General features: G+C 35.2%; 1 protein-coding gene across 3 annotated transcripts in view; it reads right to left on the reverse strand.

Moving 5' to 3' along the window:
- Positions 1-3,273: 3,273 nt before the first annotated feature.
- The window catches only part of SESTD1 (SEC14 and spectrin domain containing 1), a 118,980-nt gene continuing 107,336 nt past the window's right edge, over positions 3,274-14,917 (reverse strand). For 2 of the 3 annotated variants that reach the window (XM_079134539.1, XM_079134540.1), the window contains exons 14-18: positions 11,250-11,331; positions 10,437-10,559; positions 9,518-9,709; positions 6,788-6,909; positions 3,274-4,414 (exon numbers count right to left, since the gene is read on the reverse strand). In XM_079134539.1, coding sequence (XP_078990665.1) covers positions 4,285-4,414; positions 6,788-6,909; positions 9,518-9,709; positions 10,437-10,559; positions 11,250-11,331 — 649 coding nt within the window. In that variant the 3' untranslated portion in view covers positions 3,274-4,284. Of the gene's footprint in view, positions 4,415-6,787; positions 6,910-9,517; positions 9,710-10,342; positions 10,560-11,249; positions 11,332-14,917 lie in introns of those variants that run through there. The other variant, XM_079134541.1, reaches the window with a different exon arrangement.

Below are 14,917 nucleotides of genomic sequence, written 5' to 3' on the forward strand. Positions count from 1 at the left end.
CCTCCATGCTTATCCAGACAGAACAAGATTAAAGGATACTCTATTTTCTGTTCTGAAAAGATAATTAGAGCAATGACAACTTCCATTTTGTATAACTTTTTGATTTTTAACACTTTTTACATAATTTTATCTCATTACTGAAATGACTTGATTTCTTTATTTTATAGATTTTACAGTCCCAAAGAAATTCATTGATTCAACACCAAGGTCACAGTACATGGCAATGCCAGGTTTTGAAGCCAAGTTCAAACTCCAAACTCTTTCCATTATATGCACTCTAATTCTTATTTTAGCTTTTATGATAATTCCTCTACAATTCTTCCATTATTTATGCTTCCTAGCTAAACCGAGATTTTTCTGGGGCACACAAAAAGTCAAGTAAGGTCAAATATTAAATCTATTCTTCATTTTGTCTCATCAAGGTATTTGTTGGCATCATACAAGGAGAATATTTTCTACTCCCAATTGAGACTTTTTTATTTCTAGAACTAAAAGTTAACATTGCTAAGTTTACCAATTCAGTTAAATGTTCAGCCAATCTTTTTGATTCTAGAGAACTTCCTTTTGGGTTTAAGTGAAGATACCATAATCATTCATGTCTTGTCACTGATTATGATACACTTATTGGGTTTGTTTTCACCTGTGCTACTCCCTATGGGCAAGACATGGAGGACTTTAAACAGCCATAAGTATGTTTGTTTTTTAGTAGCAAGGTTATTCTTCCTATGCTTCTGTGCACTTTGGGTAGGCTGTGAGGATGGCAGAAGTGCACAACAGTAGCCAGTAAGTAACTTAAGTGTAGTAGAAAATTCTGAATTAGCTCTTCAGATGTACACTGCACAGTGGGACAGACTCAACTCACCTCACTATCATACCAATCATACCACTGGTTACATGGGTTTAGATCAGAAAACATAGTATGCTTAGCACTATCAGAAAAATAACCCACTGTCATACATTAAGGAGTGTGACACTAGTGACAAGAATAATACATTAAATAGCACACACTACAGCAACTGACAAGGTAATGAAGCAAAAAACACACTAAGGCTAAATAACGTCAGAAGCAATAGCTAATATAAATCCCTTTAAGTGGGAGATGTGTCCAATCTTCTATCTGGTTGTGAAGCCTATATCTACCATCCCAGCTGGCAAGACTAAGCAGTTTCACCAACACCATCAATGCACCACCGTTGAAGAATAAGGTTATCAACAATGAGGACTGGGAACAAAGCCAAGTGGATCAGAAATGTAGGTGTCATCTTTATATCATAACCTGCTAGGTTAGACAGGAGTGAAGAACAGATATTAAGGTGTCTTTATATATTGAATTTATGTAGGAACAAATACACAATAAGAAAGCAAAAGAAAAAATACATCCTTCAAAACCCAAAAACAAGACTAGCCCAAAAAACACCACAGCCAATTCCCTGAGAAGGGCTGAAGTAACATGGGAGGTTGCGGCATGTACTATGAAAAATAAGTGGTTGTTTTCAGTTACATCTGCAGGTCAGTGTTATCTATGTCACACAAAGGGCTTGTGATTCCAGACTGTAGTTGCTTCCTTCACATGCACTATAAGTAAACTCTGACCACAAGAAAAAACAGGGTACTGTTGGGCTTTCATTCATAACTCTACAAGTATATTCAGATACACATATAGAAAATAGCAGCAAATTTACAAATGAAGACCAACAGTATTTATTTTTACTTTTTAAAAGCATATCTAGCTTATGTGAAATACTCGAATAAGAAATAACATTTCCAAATTTGGCCTTATTGTACTCTTTTTGTGGGCAGGAGAGCTTAAGGTATATAGAAATTAATTCATTTTGGCAATCATGAATCCATGAGTTGATGGTATAATTACCAACAAATCAGTTCCTCTTTTAGTAAAGTCTTAATAAAAAATTCTAACAATTCTAAAATTCAGAAGAAGGCAATGAATATAACTGAATATCTAAAGTAGCTATACAACTAAGTATCTAAAATAACAAAAGACTTTCTTATAAGGTGATTCACTCCTTAGTCCTAATTTTAGGAAATAAATACGTTTAAAACAAACTTCAGGCTGAAATATGAGAGGGATTATTACAATGCTTACAACAGAATCCACGCAGGAAATGAACATCTATTCCATTGGAGCAAAACCCTGGGAATTGAACTAGTAAGACAAGATCTTTCCCTTAAAAGAGCTTATAACATAGCAGAACAGACACAGATGTGTAAAATGTGTCTAGCACCGTCAGGAAGACCAAAAGGAAGAATCACAAAAGTTCATACTCACAGGAGTAAAGCCCTAAAAGCTCAGAGGATTATCAAGTACAGAAGGAACTTCCTTGATGTTCTCAGAAGCAGTGGTAGACAACATAAGACAAGAGGGACCAGTTGAATTTTGTCCTAGATTATCTGGCATGTTTGACTAGGAAAAAGTGCTGCACCATTAACCAAAATTACTCCAGGAGGAGAGGATGGTAAGTAAGAGAAATCCTTCCTCTGGGCTATTTGTCCACGTAGGCAGTTCAAAGAACAAGTCTAGTGTTTTGGACCAGATATGTGATGCAAAATGCTGTGAGGAAACAGAAACCCTAAGGATGAGATACCTAAAGAAGAGCCACAAGCTTTCTGAGGACAGAATCTAAGAATACACATGGTTAGAACACATGGTAAAGATGAATTGTGTGACTATACTCACGTTATGGCAGAGGATAGCATCTTCAAGGGAGGAGATGCTGTCTAGGAAAGGTTGCTCAGTTTTGTAAATGGAAGGGTAAGAGATGCAGACTGAGAAAAAAAAAAATATTCAGTTCAGTAGCTGTAAAACCATTCCTGATTTTCAAAAGAAGAGTTTCATTAGGGTGCTGTGTGAAACTGGACTACAAGGTGCTGCACAGGGAGAAATGAAGATGTAAGGCAAAGGGATGTGGACTTCTTCAAGAGGTCTGGCAGTGAAGAAGGCTGGAGAAACCAGCAGGTTCAGAGGGAGGAGGTCTTTTGCATCAGAGGACACATGAACTTGTTTGTGAATCATGAAGAGGAACCAGCACATAATTCTTTGCACAATGTTATACTGATCACAAGCCTAAAAAATTATTTTTCATCTTTAAAAAAATCTTCTGGCATAAAAAGTAACACAAAAATTGAATTATATGCATTTTACAATTTAAAGTTAATACAATTGTAAAAACACTAGCATTTTGTGATAATTTTTATTTCTAAAGGAGTCATACAGCTTTTGTTATTAGACTACTTCAGAAATGATTTTGCCTCTAGTCTGTCATGAGAAATTAAATTTTATTAGCAATGACTACTATAGTTCCAGAAAGGTAACTCTGATATAAAGGATTACACTGAAGTAATTATGTATGCCTTCTTCCTCAGCCCTACTCCCCTAAAGACAAAATATCATCAGGATAGTTAATAATTTGGATAAAATTTTTGAAGTTGAAGAAAAGAAAAATCTGAAATAGTATCCCATTATTAATAAGTTCTTAAAGATCTAAGTTATTCTTCACAATTATTTTTCATAATAAAACATGCTTATTTATTATATACATGCTTACATATGAATTTTCTGGCTAAAATACATGCAACAACCTTGAAAAAACAATTATTAAACCATCCTCACAGTCCTAAGAATGCCCTTTGTAATAAGGCACTCATGTTTGAAAATAGGATATAACTACCAAATTAAATAAGATGTTTAAAGAAGCCTTTTATTAAGCACAAACAACTTTTAATACATTATCAATACAAATAGGAAAATGTTTTTTAATGAATATGATATATCAAAGATCTGAAGAATTTTCTTCATATTGACACAATAAAAATAATCAATTTTAAAGAATTACAAAGTAAAATTTTGAGGATGCCACTGTCTACTAATAACAGTTTAACTACAGTCTAAATTTACTACATCACCTGGGGAGGAAGGGCAACCAGTTTTTATAGGGAGAATTTCTAGACTTATTATTAGCACCATTCAAAGCTTATTATCAGTTGTTCATCTACAAACTGACAGGTCATGTAAAGCTTGAAAGCAAGATTTCAGTGCAATGTTTACAGTTCCTTCTTTTAAGATACCTGGAGTCTACAATCTCAAAGCATGTTAAGTAATTATGCCTTGGTAGTTGCGAGGTGTTAGCATGTGGAGAGAAACGTGTTGTGGGAGGAAATGAGGCTTATCCTGCTGTGAGATGTGTCTTAATGTACTGTGCCTAATGCTGCAGAATGCCGACGGCATGCGGGAATGTGAACTGCAGGTCTGTGGGATGCTGGTAGCTATTAGCTCTCTGTGGTCACCATTTCAGGATGTCTCAGCTGCTGCCTTTTGAGACTAACTAGTTTCATCCTGTCTCTGATGTGCTCTGCAGCAGAAGCCATGTCACTTGGACTCCCAAAATATTGTTCGGTTCTAAAATCAAAACACACAGAAAAGTCCCAGGTTAGTACAAATCCATTTAAGAGCAGCACATGCAATAGGAAGAAAAAAACACCATAAAAAACTGCTTATGCAATATGGCCTCTGAGTAGAAATTATTTCATTCACAATCCAAAATGTTTATCTCTGAGTAGTAATTCTGTAGGAAAAATATTTTTTCAACAGCAAAAAATATGTTAAGACAAGATTAGTTAAATTTTTGTGGTACAAATGTCATATTGTGTATACTTATAATAGTCAATAAACCAAATGAAGCAACACTGGCAATATTCTGCCATTCAGTTCTGGATCAATAAGGAAACACCAATATAAAATCTGTACTTGCCTGCTAAGGGCTGCATACACCAATTATTGAATAAAGCTGGAAAGTAAAATATCCTTTTTGATATTAGGACATGGTTTAGAGCCAGGTAAAGCTGAACACATTTGCTATCTCAGTTACTCAGGGGAGCTGAGGCAGGAGAATTTCAGGTTCAAGGCCAGCCTGGGCAACTTAGCAAGACCCTGTCTCAAAATTTAAAAAGGGTTGGAGATGCAGCTCAAAGGTAAAGAACTTGTCTAGCATGCACCAGGCCCTGGGTTCAATCTCTAGTACCACACATACAAAAGACATAAGACATGGTTTGGTACATTAATAGATAAAAGTAATTTAGTTTTCTTTTACTTGCAAAGATACTACATTGAATCAGAGCTCTAAGGGTTCTTGGAAATTCCTGGTTAACCTCTGTTTTTTTAGATCAGAAAACTAAGGTCTAGGGCTGGGATTCAAGTTCAAGGGGAGCATATACATACAGCATGTGTGAGACCCTGGGTCCCATCCCCAGTATCGCCAAAACAAAAACAAAACAAAATAAGGTCCAGAAGGACTTAACCAAGGTCACACAGTAGAAAAACATCAAGATTGGTGGGGAAAAAAATCCCCAAAGACCATCAATTGCTTTTATTTTACCAGGAGAATGTATATAAAAGATAAATCTGAATAACATGTTACATAAACTTCATACAGAAAAACAGATTACCATTATTAGTAATTATGGAAAATATAACTGAGATCATTTGAAAGGCATATTTAGTGTAACAAAATACCATATGTCACAAATACACAAGTATATATATGTGTATGTATATGAATATAAAATGGAATAAAGTAACAATCACAAGTATTAAAGGTGTGTGTTTGTGAAATCTCAATATACAGTTCTTGTTCTTTTATCTTAAGAAGAGATGATACCTATTGGTGGAGCACAGGAAGAGGAGTTCAAGCAAAATCACCAAGGGCAGATGCTCCATCTGACCTAAGTAGTGTGGCCAGCTGACTGTGACAACTGGCTGTGAACATAGAGGTGGGGTGAGGGTCGCTGGCACAGAAGAGCCAGAATCACCCCTATAACTGTTACTAGCTGAATTTTGCTATCTTTTATTACAGATGTGTAATATGACTTCAGGTAGTACAAGTTTAGGTGTGACTAGAGATTATCTAAATATATACTCTGCAAAATCATCTTCAAGGTAACAAAATAGTATCTTTTAAATATCGATCTTCAATTATCATCAGAATTCCTGACACAGCAGTAGCTTACTATAACTCAGATCTGTTTGAAGTGCATTCCATCCATTTTATAACAGAATGCCACTGTAATCTGAAGCAGCACGTTTGTCCCACCCTGTTTTCAGATGAGGAACTGAGGCACTGTCAGGTAGAGCACCTTACCCAAGGTGTCGCTCCTGTTAAGTGGTGGAGCTCAGGATCCCTGGCACCAGAGACAATACTCCCCTCTCCTACTTTTATTCAATGGTTTGGTTTCTATATCATTTGAATTAAATATCTTCTGGACTACCTCTAAATTACTTTAAGAAAGTCTAGATCCAGGGATGAAGTCCCTTCTGAGTCTTTTACTGGCCTATTTATTTTGCATCAGATTATTAATTATTCTTACCCTGGACCATTTAAAATGGAACAGCATGTCAGAATCAGGACCCTTTCATTTTATACATGAAAAATTAGGATGCCATAGAGCACAGTGAAAAGAGAATGGTTTGGAGCCCCACAGACAGCTAAGCTTGGATTTCTTTTGGGTTTAAAACAACTGAAAATGTGGACCAAACTTAATCACCTTGACTTTAAAAAAAAAAACAACAGATTTTCTGGGTTGGGGTTGTGGCTCAGGGGTAGAGAACTTGCCTAGCGTGTGAGGTACTGGGTTCGGTCTTCAGCACCACATAAAAATAAATAAAATAAAGGAATTGTGTCTATCTACAACTTAAAAAAAAAAATTCCTCTTTTAACAATTTTGCTTGAAGACATTGCTACTAAAAAGATCAAATCGTATAAGAGATGCACCATACCCATCAGGGTACACTACAGGAACAGTCAATCTATCCAAAAGTGATTTCCCAACTGCTTCAATCTCATCAAATTGCTCTTCATCATTAATAGCTTCAGGCTCTTCTGGACAGTCTTGTAAAATCTGCAACAAATAAAAGGGCAACCTCAATCAAGAGACAAAGAAAGGAAATCAAGTTCATACAAATGAAGTGAGTGGAAAAGGTGGTTTTTGTTTTATTCTTAGCATCTTCATGTACATCACTGTATAAGACTGATTGATTACTGGTAAAAGTGGCTCACAGAATTCCAATAAAAAACAAAATACATAATCCCTACTAATAATATATAATCAGAAAACAAAACAGTCTATGGTGATTTCCAAGAAAAAAATAAGCAGACTACTATTTGGAAAATTAGTTCGACCTGCGCTTAAGAAGTATTCTCTCACTCACTAGGCAACCATTTATTAAAAACTTTACTGTATGTTTATTTAGCACCTTGGTATGTGAATGAGATGCAGACTGTCCTTAGGGAGCTTATAGACTTCAGAAATTAAATATAAACTTGAAACAATATATTCTTAAGAGCACAAACATGTAACTGATGAGAAGAGATAGGTAGGCACTTTAGTAACTCATCGGCTGACTTTATTGATTACCACTCAAATTTAGGAAGTTTTATCATCCTTGAAGACATACTATTCTTTTTTTCTCCTCTGAGTTATGACCATTTAAATTTAATTAAAAGAAAAAATGCAAACTTTTGGGGGAGAAAGAAGAAAACAAATATTTATTGTGCAACTTTCTATATTACATTTTACTTAATCCAATCATTTATTTCAGCATTACTCAGAAATAGACATTTTTATATTTAAAAATTCAAGATTTAATTTAGGTATTTCCCAATTACTATACTATATAATTTGCTTATGAGCTGTGGTTATATTTATGCTTATTGATATAAAATTGAATAGTCAAAAGGAAAACAGTAAATGAGAACAAAAGGTCTGAATGGTAAAATAACTTTACCAAAAGTTTATTTTGAGCAAGGTAAAAGCCTGGTAACTAAAAAAAATGGAAACTCTAATTTTCTATTATAAAATCTCTTAATGATACTTAATCTCATATAGTCTCCCAAAGAGTTCTAGGTTTTAAAATGTCCTTGCAGAAACATTTTAAAATGGTAACCTGAAAAGTCATCAGTGGTGTCAGAAACTGGGCCAGTGGTCACCCTTCGATGGGGGAGGGGGAGATCCCAGAGGGTAGGGGAACTGCGGAGTGCTGGTGGGGAGCGCCGGGGATGCTCTGCTGTTTGATCAGTGCACTGATTCCACAGGTATATTCACTTTGTGATGTTTCATCAAGTAGAACACTTAAGATCTGTACATTTTTATATGAATAGTATGCTTCATAAAAATGAAAATTTTTCATTGAAACAAGCAGTAGATAAGTAAGTCAAGTCTTCTTGTAGAATTCCTTTTACCATCATTAGGCCCATTTCAACCAAAACACAGATAGATCTGCAGAGGGGGGGTGACCAGCTAAGAACTAACTATGAACACTTTCCAATGGCTGTACTGTCCAATACAGACAGAGACCACTTAACTCTTGCTACAAATGTTGTGTCATGCAGGCTTCACAGCTTAAGTTTTCCTGGTGTGGATTAAGGCAATTTAACTCAGACATCTAAGACAACGTAGTATATGTAGACAAATGTCAATAATGGAATTCATGTAAGTTTTAACAAATAGATTAATCAGATAATTACATTATCAGAATTAACACATTTTAAACATATGTAATATATTTTAAAATATATTTAACAGCTCTACAGATAAATTTTCAATGTTAAGTGATCAAAACAAAGTTAACTATAAAGGAAGGCTCCTCTTCAGAATGGAAATACAAGGCTAGGGCGCGATACATTTTTACTGTAAGAAAAAGGTTCTCTTAAAAATTTGCCCATCCCCAGTAAATGTGCCCAAATAACACTATATACTTTACTGTTGGTTTCTGGAATTCAGTGACTAATAAATTTGGGAGTGCAGTATAGAGGTAACACATGGAAAAAAAAGGTGGTTTTCTTCTTGTAATTCCTATTCTCATTATTTTAGTTGGACAGTCTATACCTTAAGTTATAACATCACAAAATGACCTTTTTAAAAAATTTGTGACCAATTAGCCAGATGTAGTGGTGCAGGCCTGTAATCCCAGCAACTCAAAAGGCTAAGGCAAGAGGACTGCAAGTTGGATGCAGCCTCAGCAACTTGGCAAGACCCTGTCTCAAAATAAAATTTTTAAAAAGGCAAAAGACTGGGGATGAAGCTCAGTGGCAAAGTGCCCTGGGTTGAATCACCAGTACAAAAAAAAGAAGAAAAAAAAAAAAAAAAAAAGTGACAATTAGTACTAGTTACCAAAGCAAAGTTTCCTTTCCTGGCATAATGAAAGAGACTGATGTCATGACACTCTAGGGAACAGAGCACCTGTGGACATCAGGCTTGGAGAGGACAGGAACAGGGAGAAGTGAGGACCACCAGGTAGTTCTGGAGTTCTCCAACCACAGCCCTCCAGCACTTTGTGGATTAAGGAAATTTAACTTGGATATATTAGACAATGTATTTTATACCAACAAATGTTAATAATGGAACTCATACAAATTTTAACCAATAGATTAATCTGACAATTACATTATTAGAATCAACACATTTATACAATAAATACTATTGAGACTACATTTCAAAAAAGGCAAACCTTTTCAGCATTTGAGTGAAATGCAATAGCCATTTCCAACCTATGCACTCTCTCTTCAGAGGCTATTGTAAATTGTTTCCACACTCTGTTCAATCGAGGAAGTGTGTCCCCGGAGGACCGCGAAGTGCAGCGTAAAGACTGGCACAACACAACCGTGGCCTGCAGCAACTGTCTACCATAATCATAAGTACTCTAAAAAAAAAAAAAAGTAAACATGAAATTATAATAAAAGAATTCTGAAGAGGAGGGAAAAGGTGTTGGGAGACTGTGGTTGCAATTAAGTGACACTACTGGAATTCAATGCTGAATGAATCTAGTGGCTCTTATTACTATAAATGATCTGCATGCATAAGTAATGAAGGGGAAGTAATAATTTTAGTTTATAAGTTTCTTTCTTTTTAGGCTTTCCCAATCTCTGCTAAATTCACTGGCAAAAAGATTGACTGCTCATTAATTACCAAAACAAGTAGATGAAACTCTTCACATTATAGTCCACATAGGAAGCTATACCTATTACATTGTGAATGAAACTAAGAGGGAAAATACATTAAGATACTTTTTACCACAAAAACAACTCTGCATTATTACGCTAACAATAGTGAAATGCCAAAAATGGGGTTTCTAATTTAGTGCTACATTTCACATTAACTTCTATGAATGCATAATTGGATTAGCTTAAAAATACCATAACATGTAACATCAGAGGGAGCATACAGAACCTGTATTTGAGGCAATTTAAACCCTCTCAAGTTTATGCAGGCTAGTTTTGATGCACCAGCTGACATTTTCTTAATTCTGTGATATTTCTGGAATAACAAAACTAACCTTCTTGGACTTGGAGGGTTAAGTTACATTATAATCATGCAGAAAGCTATTCAAACACTGAGCTTGTAGAAAAGGAAGATAACCAGTTCTGCACCTGTGCAACATCAACAAATTTTCTATGCTTTTCCAGTAAAACTTTCGTTTCCTGAGCATCATCGCCCAATCTGATGTGGGTCTTAAGCAGAGCATCCAGAAGTTCGCTTAGCCATTCTACCGCCTAAATGAAAATACAGAACAATGAAGCTGCATTCATACTCTTTACTTATTACACCAAACATCAACTATAATCAACAAAAATTACAACACTGTGATTGGTTAGTCCATTAATTATAAATAAGGTCTTAATGGCTCCTTTGATCTAATGACACTCAGATTCCTCTCCTACTTCTCAAATGTTTTTAAACTCCAAAGGCAAGACCTATTACAGAAGCACTCTTATAATTAACATCACATAATAGAAGATCATGCATTTCTGTGAAACAGACTTACAGATTTGTTCTATTTGAACTCATAAATTCTTCTACATCAAGTTGAAAGAATATTCTACTACTAATTCCATAAAAACATCAAACTGCTTATCTAGCATTGAAAGTTCTTCTATGGGTTAGAAAGCAATGTGCTACAACTGTCTTTATTATGGGATGTAACTAAAAATTGACTAGTCAATAATAATGATAATAAATAAATAATTCCAATCTCTAACACAATAGAGGATTTCATCCAGAGGATAAGCCAAATGAAATCAGTAAGCCAGTGAGAAGAACCAAATTTTATTCTTCAATAGGATAAACTAGATTTGACTTAAGAATTTATTTTCTTAGGAACATAAGTATACTTTTGTTTATAGATAGATGAAAATGCTCTTCTAAGAAACCATAACCATATAACATGGCTATCTGGTCCTTACCTGAGCAGCATCTTCTTCACATTTAAACAGCTGCACCATCTGAAGCATCTTTAACCTTCGCACATCTACCATGTCTTCACATCTAATGAACCAAACATACATTTAGTCTATCATTTTGGTTTTGATGATAACATAGTCATCTGGCATGTGTTTTATAATATATTAAAATATTTAGTCCTATACTAAGGAAACTGCAATTATTTGTATTGATTTGTAAGAATTTTAAGGATATCTAATCTATATCTATGCATCAAACCTCAAAATACCTGAAAGACAAACCCTCTTGATGATAGCATGGATTCTGCAAAATATTGAAGCAAAGTATAAATGCAACAGTAACTAAACCAAAATCAACTGCTGCTGTCAATTAGCATCAAACAAAGCTTCAATAATAAAAATGTGAAGTTTCTCAACTACTAACTTCAAGGACAATATTCCAAGGAAAATTTTTTAAATTAATACTTTTCACTAAACTGTATTAGCTGGAACAATATTTAAAACTGAATTTCTTTTTAAATTCTCCATTTACATTCTTAAAGGGAAAAAAAAAAAAAACTCCATTGATCTTTGGATGGAAAGGAACACAATTCAGAGCATTTTCTGATCTCACTGCAATGTGCTTGAAAAATATAGGGCTGAAACGTTAAAGGTATCTTGACCTAACTCAACTCTGATCTATTTCTTCACTCCAATGAAATTCCAAATATCAACAATAAGTTACCCAACAGGCACCAGGCTGTACTACAGTTGATGTCCTTAAAGAAAGTTTAATAACAACATGCAATGGTCCTTCCATAGCTATCATAGGCTATTAAGGAGATGGTCTCAATAAAAATCATTGCATAATATTAAGATGTAACTTGGGTATTGTAATTCTACATGGTACTGAAGGGAGTGATGATAATTATTATTGAAACCTGAAATTAAAAAACAATGTAAGACACCTTAATGATAAAGATATCAAATATATATTCAAACATTATATCAGGTTATTAGAAAAATAAAACATGTTCTTTGCTATTAAGATAGTTCCAATTTGGAAGCAGTGTGGAGATTTGTCAGAAAACTTGGAATGGAACCATCATTTGACCCAGTTATCCCACTCCTCAGCGTATACCTAAAGGATTTAAGAACAGCATACTATAGTGATGCAGCCACATCAATATTTATAGCACCTCGATTCACAGTAGCTAAGTTGTGGAATCAAACTAAGGGCCCTTTGACAAATAAAAGATAAAAGAAAATGTGATACATATACATGATGGAATATTACTCAGCCATAAAGAATGAAATTATGGCATTTGTTGGTAAATGGATGGAACTGGAGACTATCAGGCTAAGTGAAATAAGCCAATCTCCAAAACCAAAGGCCAAATGTTCTCTCTGATATGTGGATGCTACTCACAATAGGTGGGGGTGGGGAGGGGTGGGAAGTGGGGGAAGGGAGGAGGAACGGGAATGGGAAAGAGTAGAATGAATCTGACGTAACTCTCATGTTCACATATGAATACACGATCAGTGTAATTCCACATTATGTGCAACCACAAAAATGGGAATCCTAATTAGAATAAGTTATACTCCATGTATGTATGATAGGTCAAAATATATTCTATTGTAATGTATAACTAAAAAGCTTTAATTTTTTTTTTTTTTTAAAGATACTTCCAATTTGGGAGGTGAACTTTAAACAATGAGACAAATGATATAATGGAGTCATATAAAAAGGTGTTATTGGAGCAAGGAGGAGCAAGTGACTAACCTGTCTAAGAAATCCTAAAAGATTTCCTAAGGTAAGTACAACTGAGTCTTGGAAGATAAGTAGGAATCCACTGGATGGAAAACGAGAAAAGAAGCATTCTCACTCATGGATGAAACAGCATGATGTATTCAAGGAAACTGAAAACAATTGTGCATAAGTTAGAGAAGCATAAGATGATGATGCAGAATTGGATGAGGAAGGGTCTCCTACCTTTCCAACAAAACTACTTCATCTGAAGAAAGAGGAAGTCATGGAAGGAGGTTTAACAGGATCCTTGTACTTCGTGCAGATTACTCTTATATATGACAAACTGGAGAAGAGCAAGACCAGGGCACATGAAAGAGGAAATCTTAAACAAAGAATCATCAAGGATTCAGCAACAAGAGCACTTAAACATTTGATTAGGTATAAGGGATGAGGAAGATGAAGGATTTCCTTCATCAAGAAGAAGGATAAATTCCAAGTTTAGTAGCGAACAGTAACTTTACCCTGAATAAGAAATTAAAGCAGGGAGCAAGTTCTGGAGGACAATGGTTCTAATCTGAAGATATGGAGCAGGTAACTGGAACTGTCCAGAGCACAGGACAGGTCTTGGTAAGCACCATGACTATTAACCACAATCATATTTTTAAAAGCCATTAATAGTGAGATTGTGCAGAGAGACCAAATCAAGAAGAGAATTTGGCCTCAACAAACGCTGGAAGCAGTGTTTAATTACTGAACAAGAAATCAGAGAAGAAAACTAAGAAGAAAAAGAGTGCCAGGAGGAGAACCACGGTGGTTTCAGGAAGATACAGCTGTCAGAGAGTCTTGAGGAGAAAGTATGAGCCAGCTGTGTCCAACGCTACTCATAATCCAGCAGTCAGGTCTAAAACACTCTCTGGATTTTGAGCAAGATCAAGTGTTTATTACGTATGGTCTTGTTGGTAACACTGACAAGAACAAGTGGAGTGAAATGGTGAGGTCAGAAGTTAGACTCAAGAGGATAAAAAGTAAAGTGGAGGCAGTAAAGAATGCAGTTGAGACCTGCAAACAACTTAGCTGTGAGAAAGAACTTAATGCTAGGAGACAAAGGGATGTAAGGAAGAGGGACCTCTTCATTCAATCATACCAAGAGTGTACTTCAAATATTTCCTACAGGAGACAGTTGAGCATTTAAGTGGGGGCAGGTTCAGAATAGAAAATGGGAGTTAGTGGAGTGAGAAGATGGCAGGGTGATGGAAATCAGAACCTAAAAGGTAGGATCCTTTCTACGAAGAGAGCTCTTCCTTTGTGGTGAGGAGTCTGCAGATACAGAGCAGGTCCAGAAGGAATTCTAGCCTCATGACTGTCTTCTTTTGTAGGGGAGAGTTTCTGTGAGGTTTTGTGGATGACTTCAACATTTCTAAGTTTACAAAACCTGATATAACCATGCTAGTCTTTGTATGCTTGCCTATGTAATTCTGATCTTTGGCTTTGCAATTGCTGTGGCAAATTAGGTTTTCAAAGAATTCCTTGAATTCGTAGTCCTATAACAAACTGAGTATCATCATTAGTCCACTGTGTCTACTCCCTGTACAGCAAACATGAGAACAAAGAAATGGGACGTGAAGAATCAGATTAATACAGATGGCAGATTTAACAGGAACTCTAAACGAAAATAAAATGGAAAAGAAAATTTCTCCAAAAAGGTTTTCATAGCAAAGCAAAGCAGAATCATAGGGTTTAGAATATTAAGCACTTCAGTATAATGGAAAATTTCACTACCAAGTAAAAGAGGAAAAGATACTTGGTAATTGAACAAATTGTTGTTAATTTGTTAGTACAATTACATATGATAACTATTACATTCATCAAAAGTCTATTACATGTATGTATGTATGCATGCCATACATACAACTTTCATTTTAGTTAATATGTTATCTTGGTA

Source organism: Sciurus vulgaris (genome assembly GCF_902686455.1).
Source record: "Sciurus vulgaris genome assembly, chromosome: 3".
In the NCBI taxonomy this organism is placed as follows: Eukaryota; Metazoa; Chordata; class Mammalia; order Rodentia; family Sciuridae; genus Sciurus; species Sciurus vulgaris.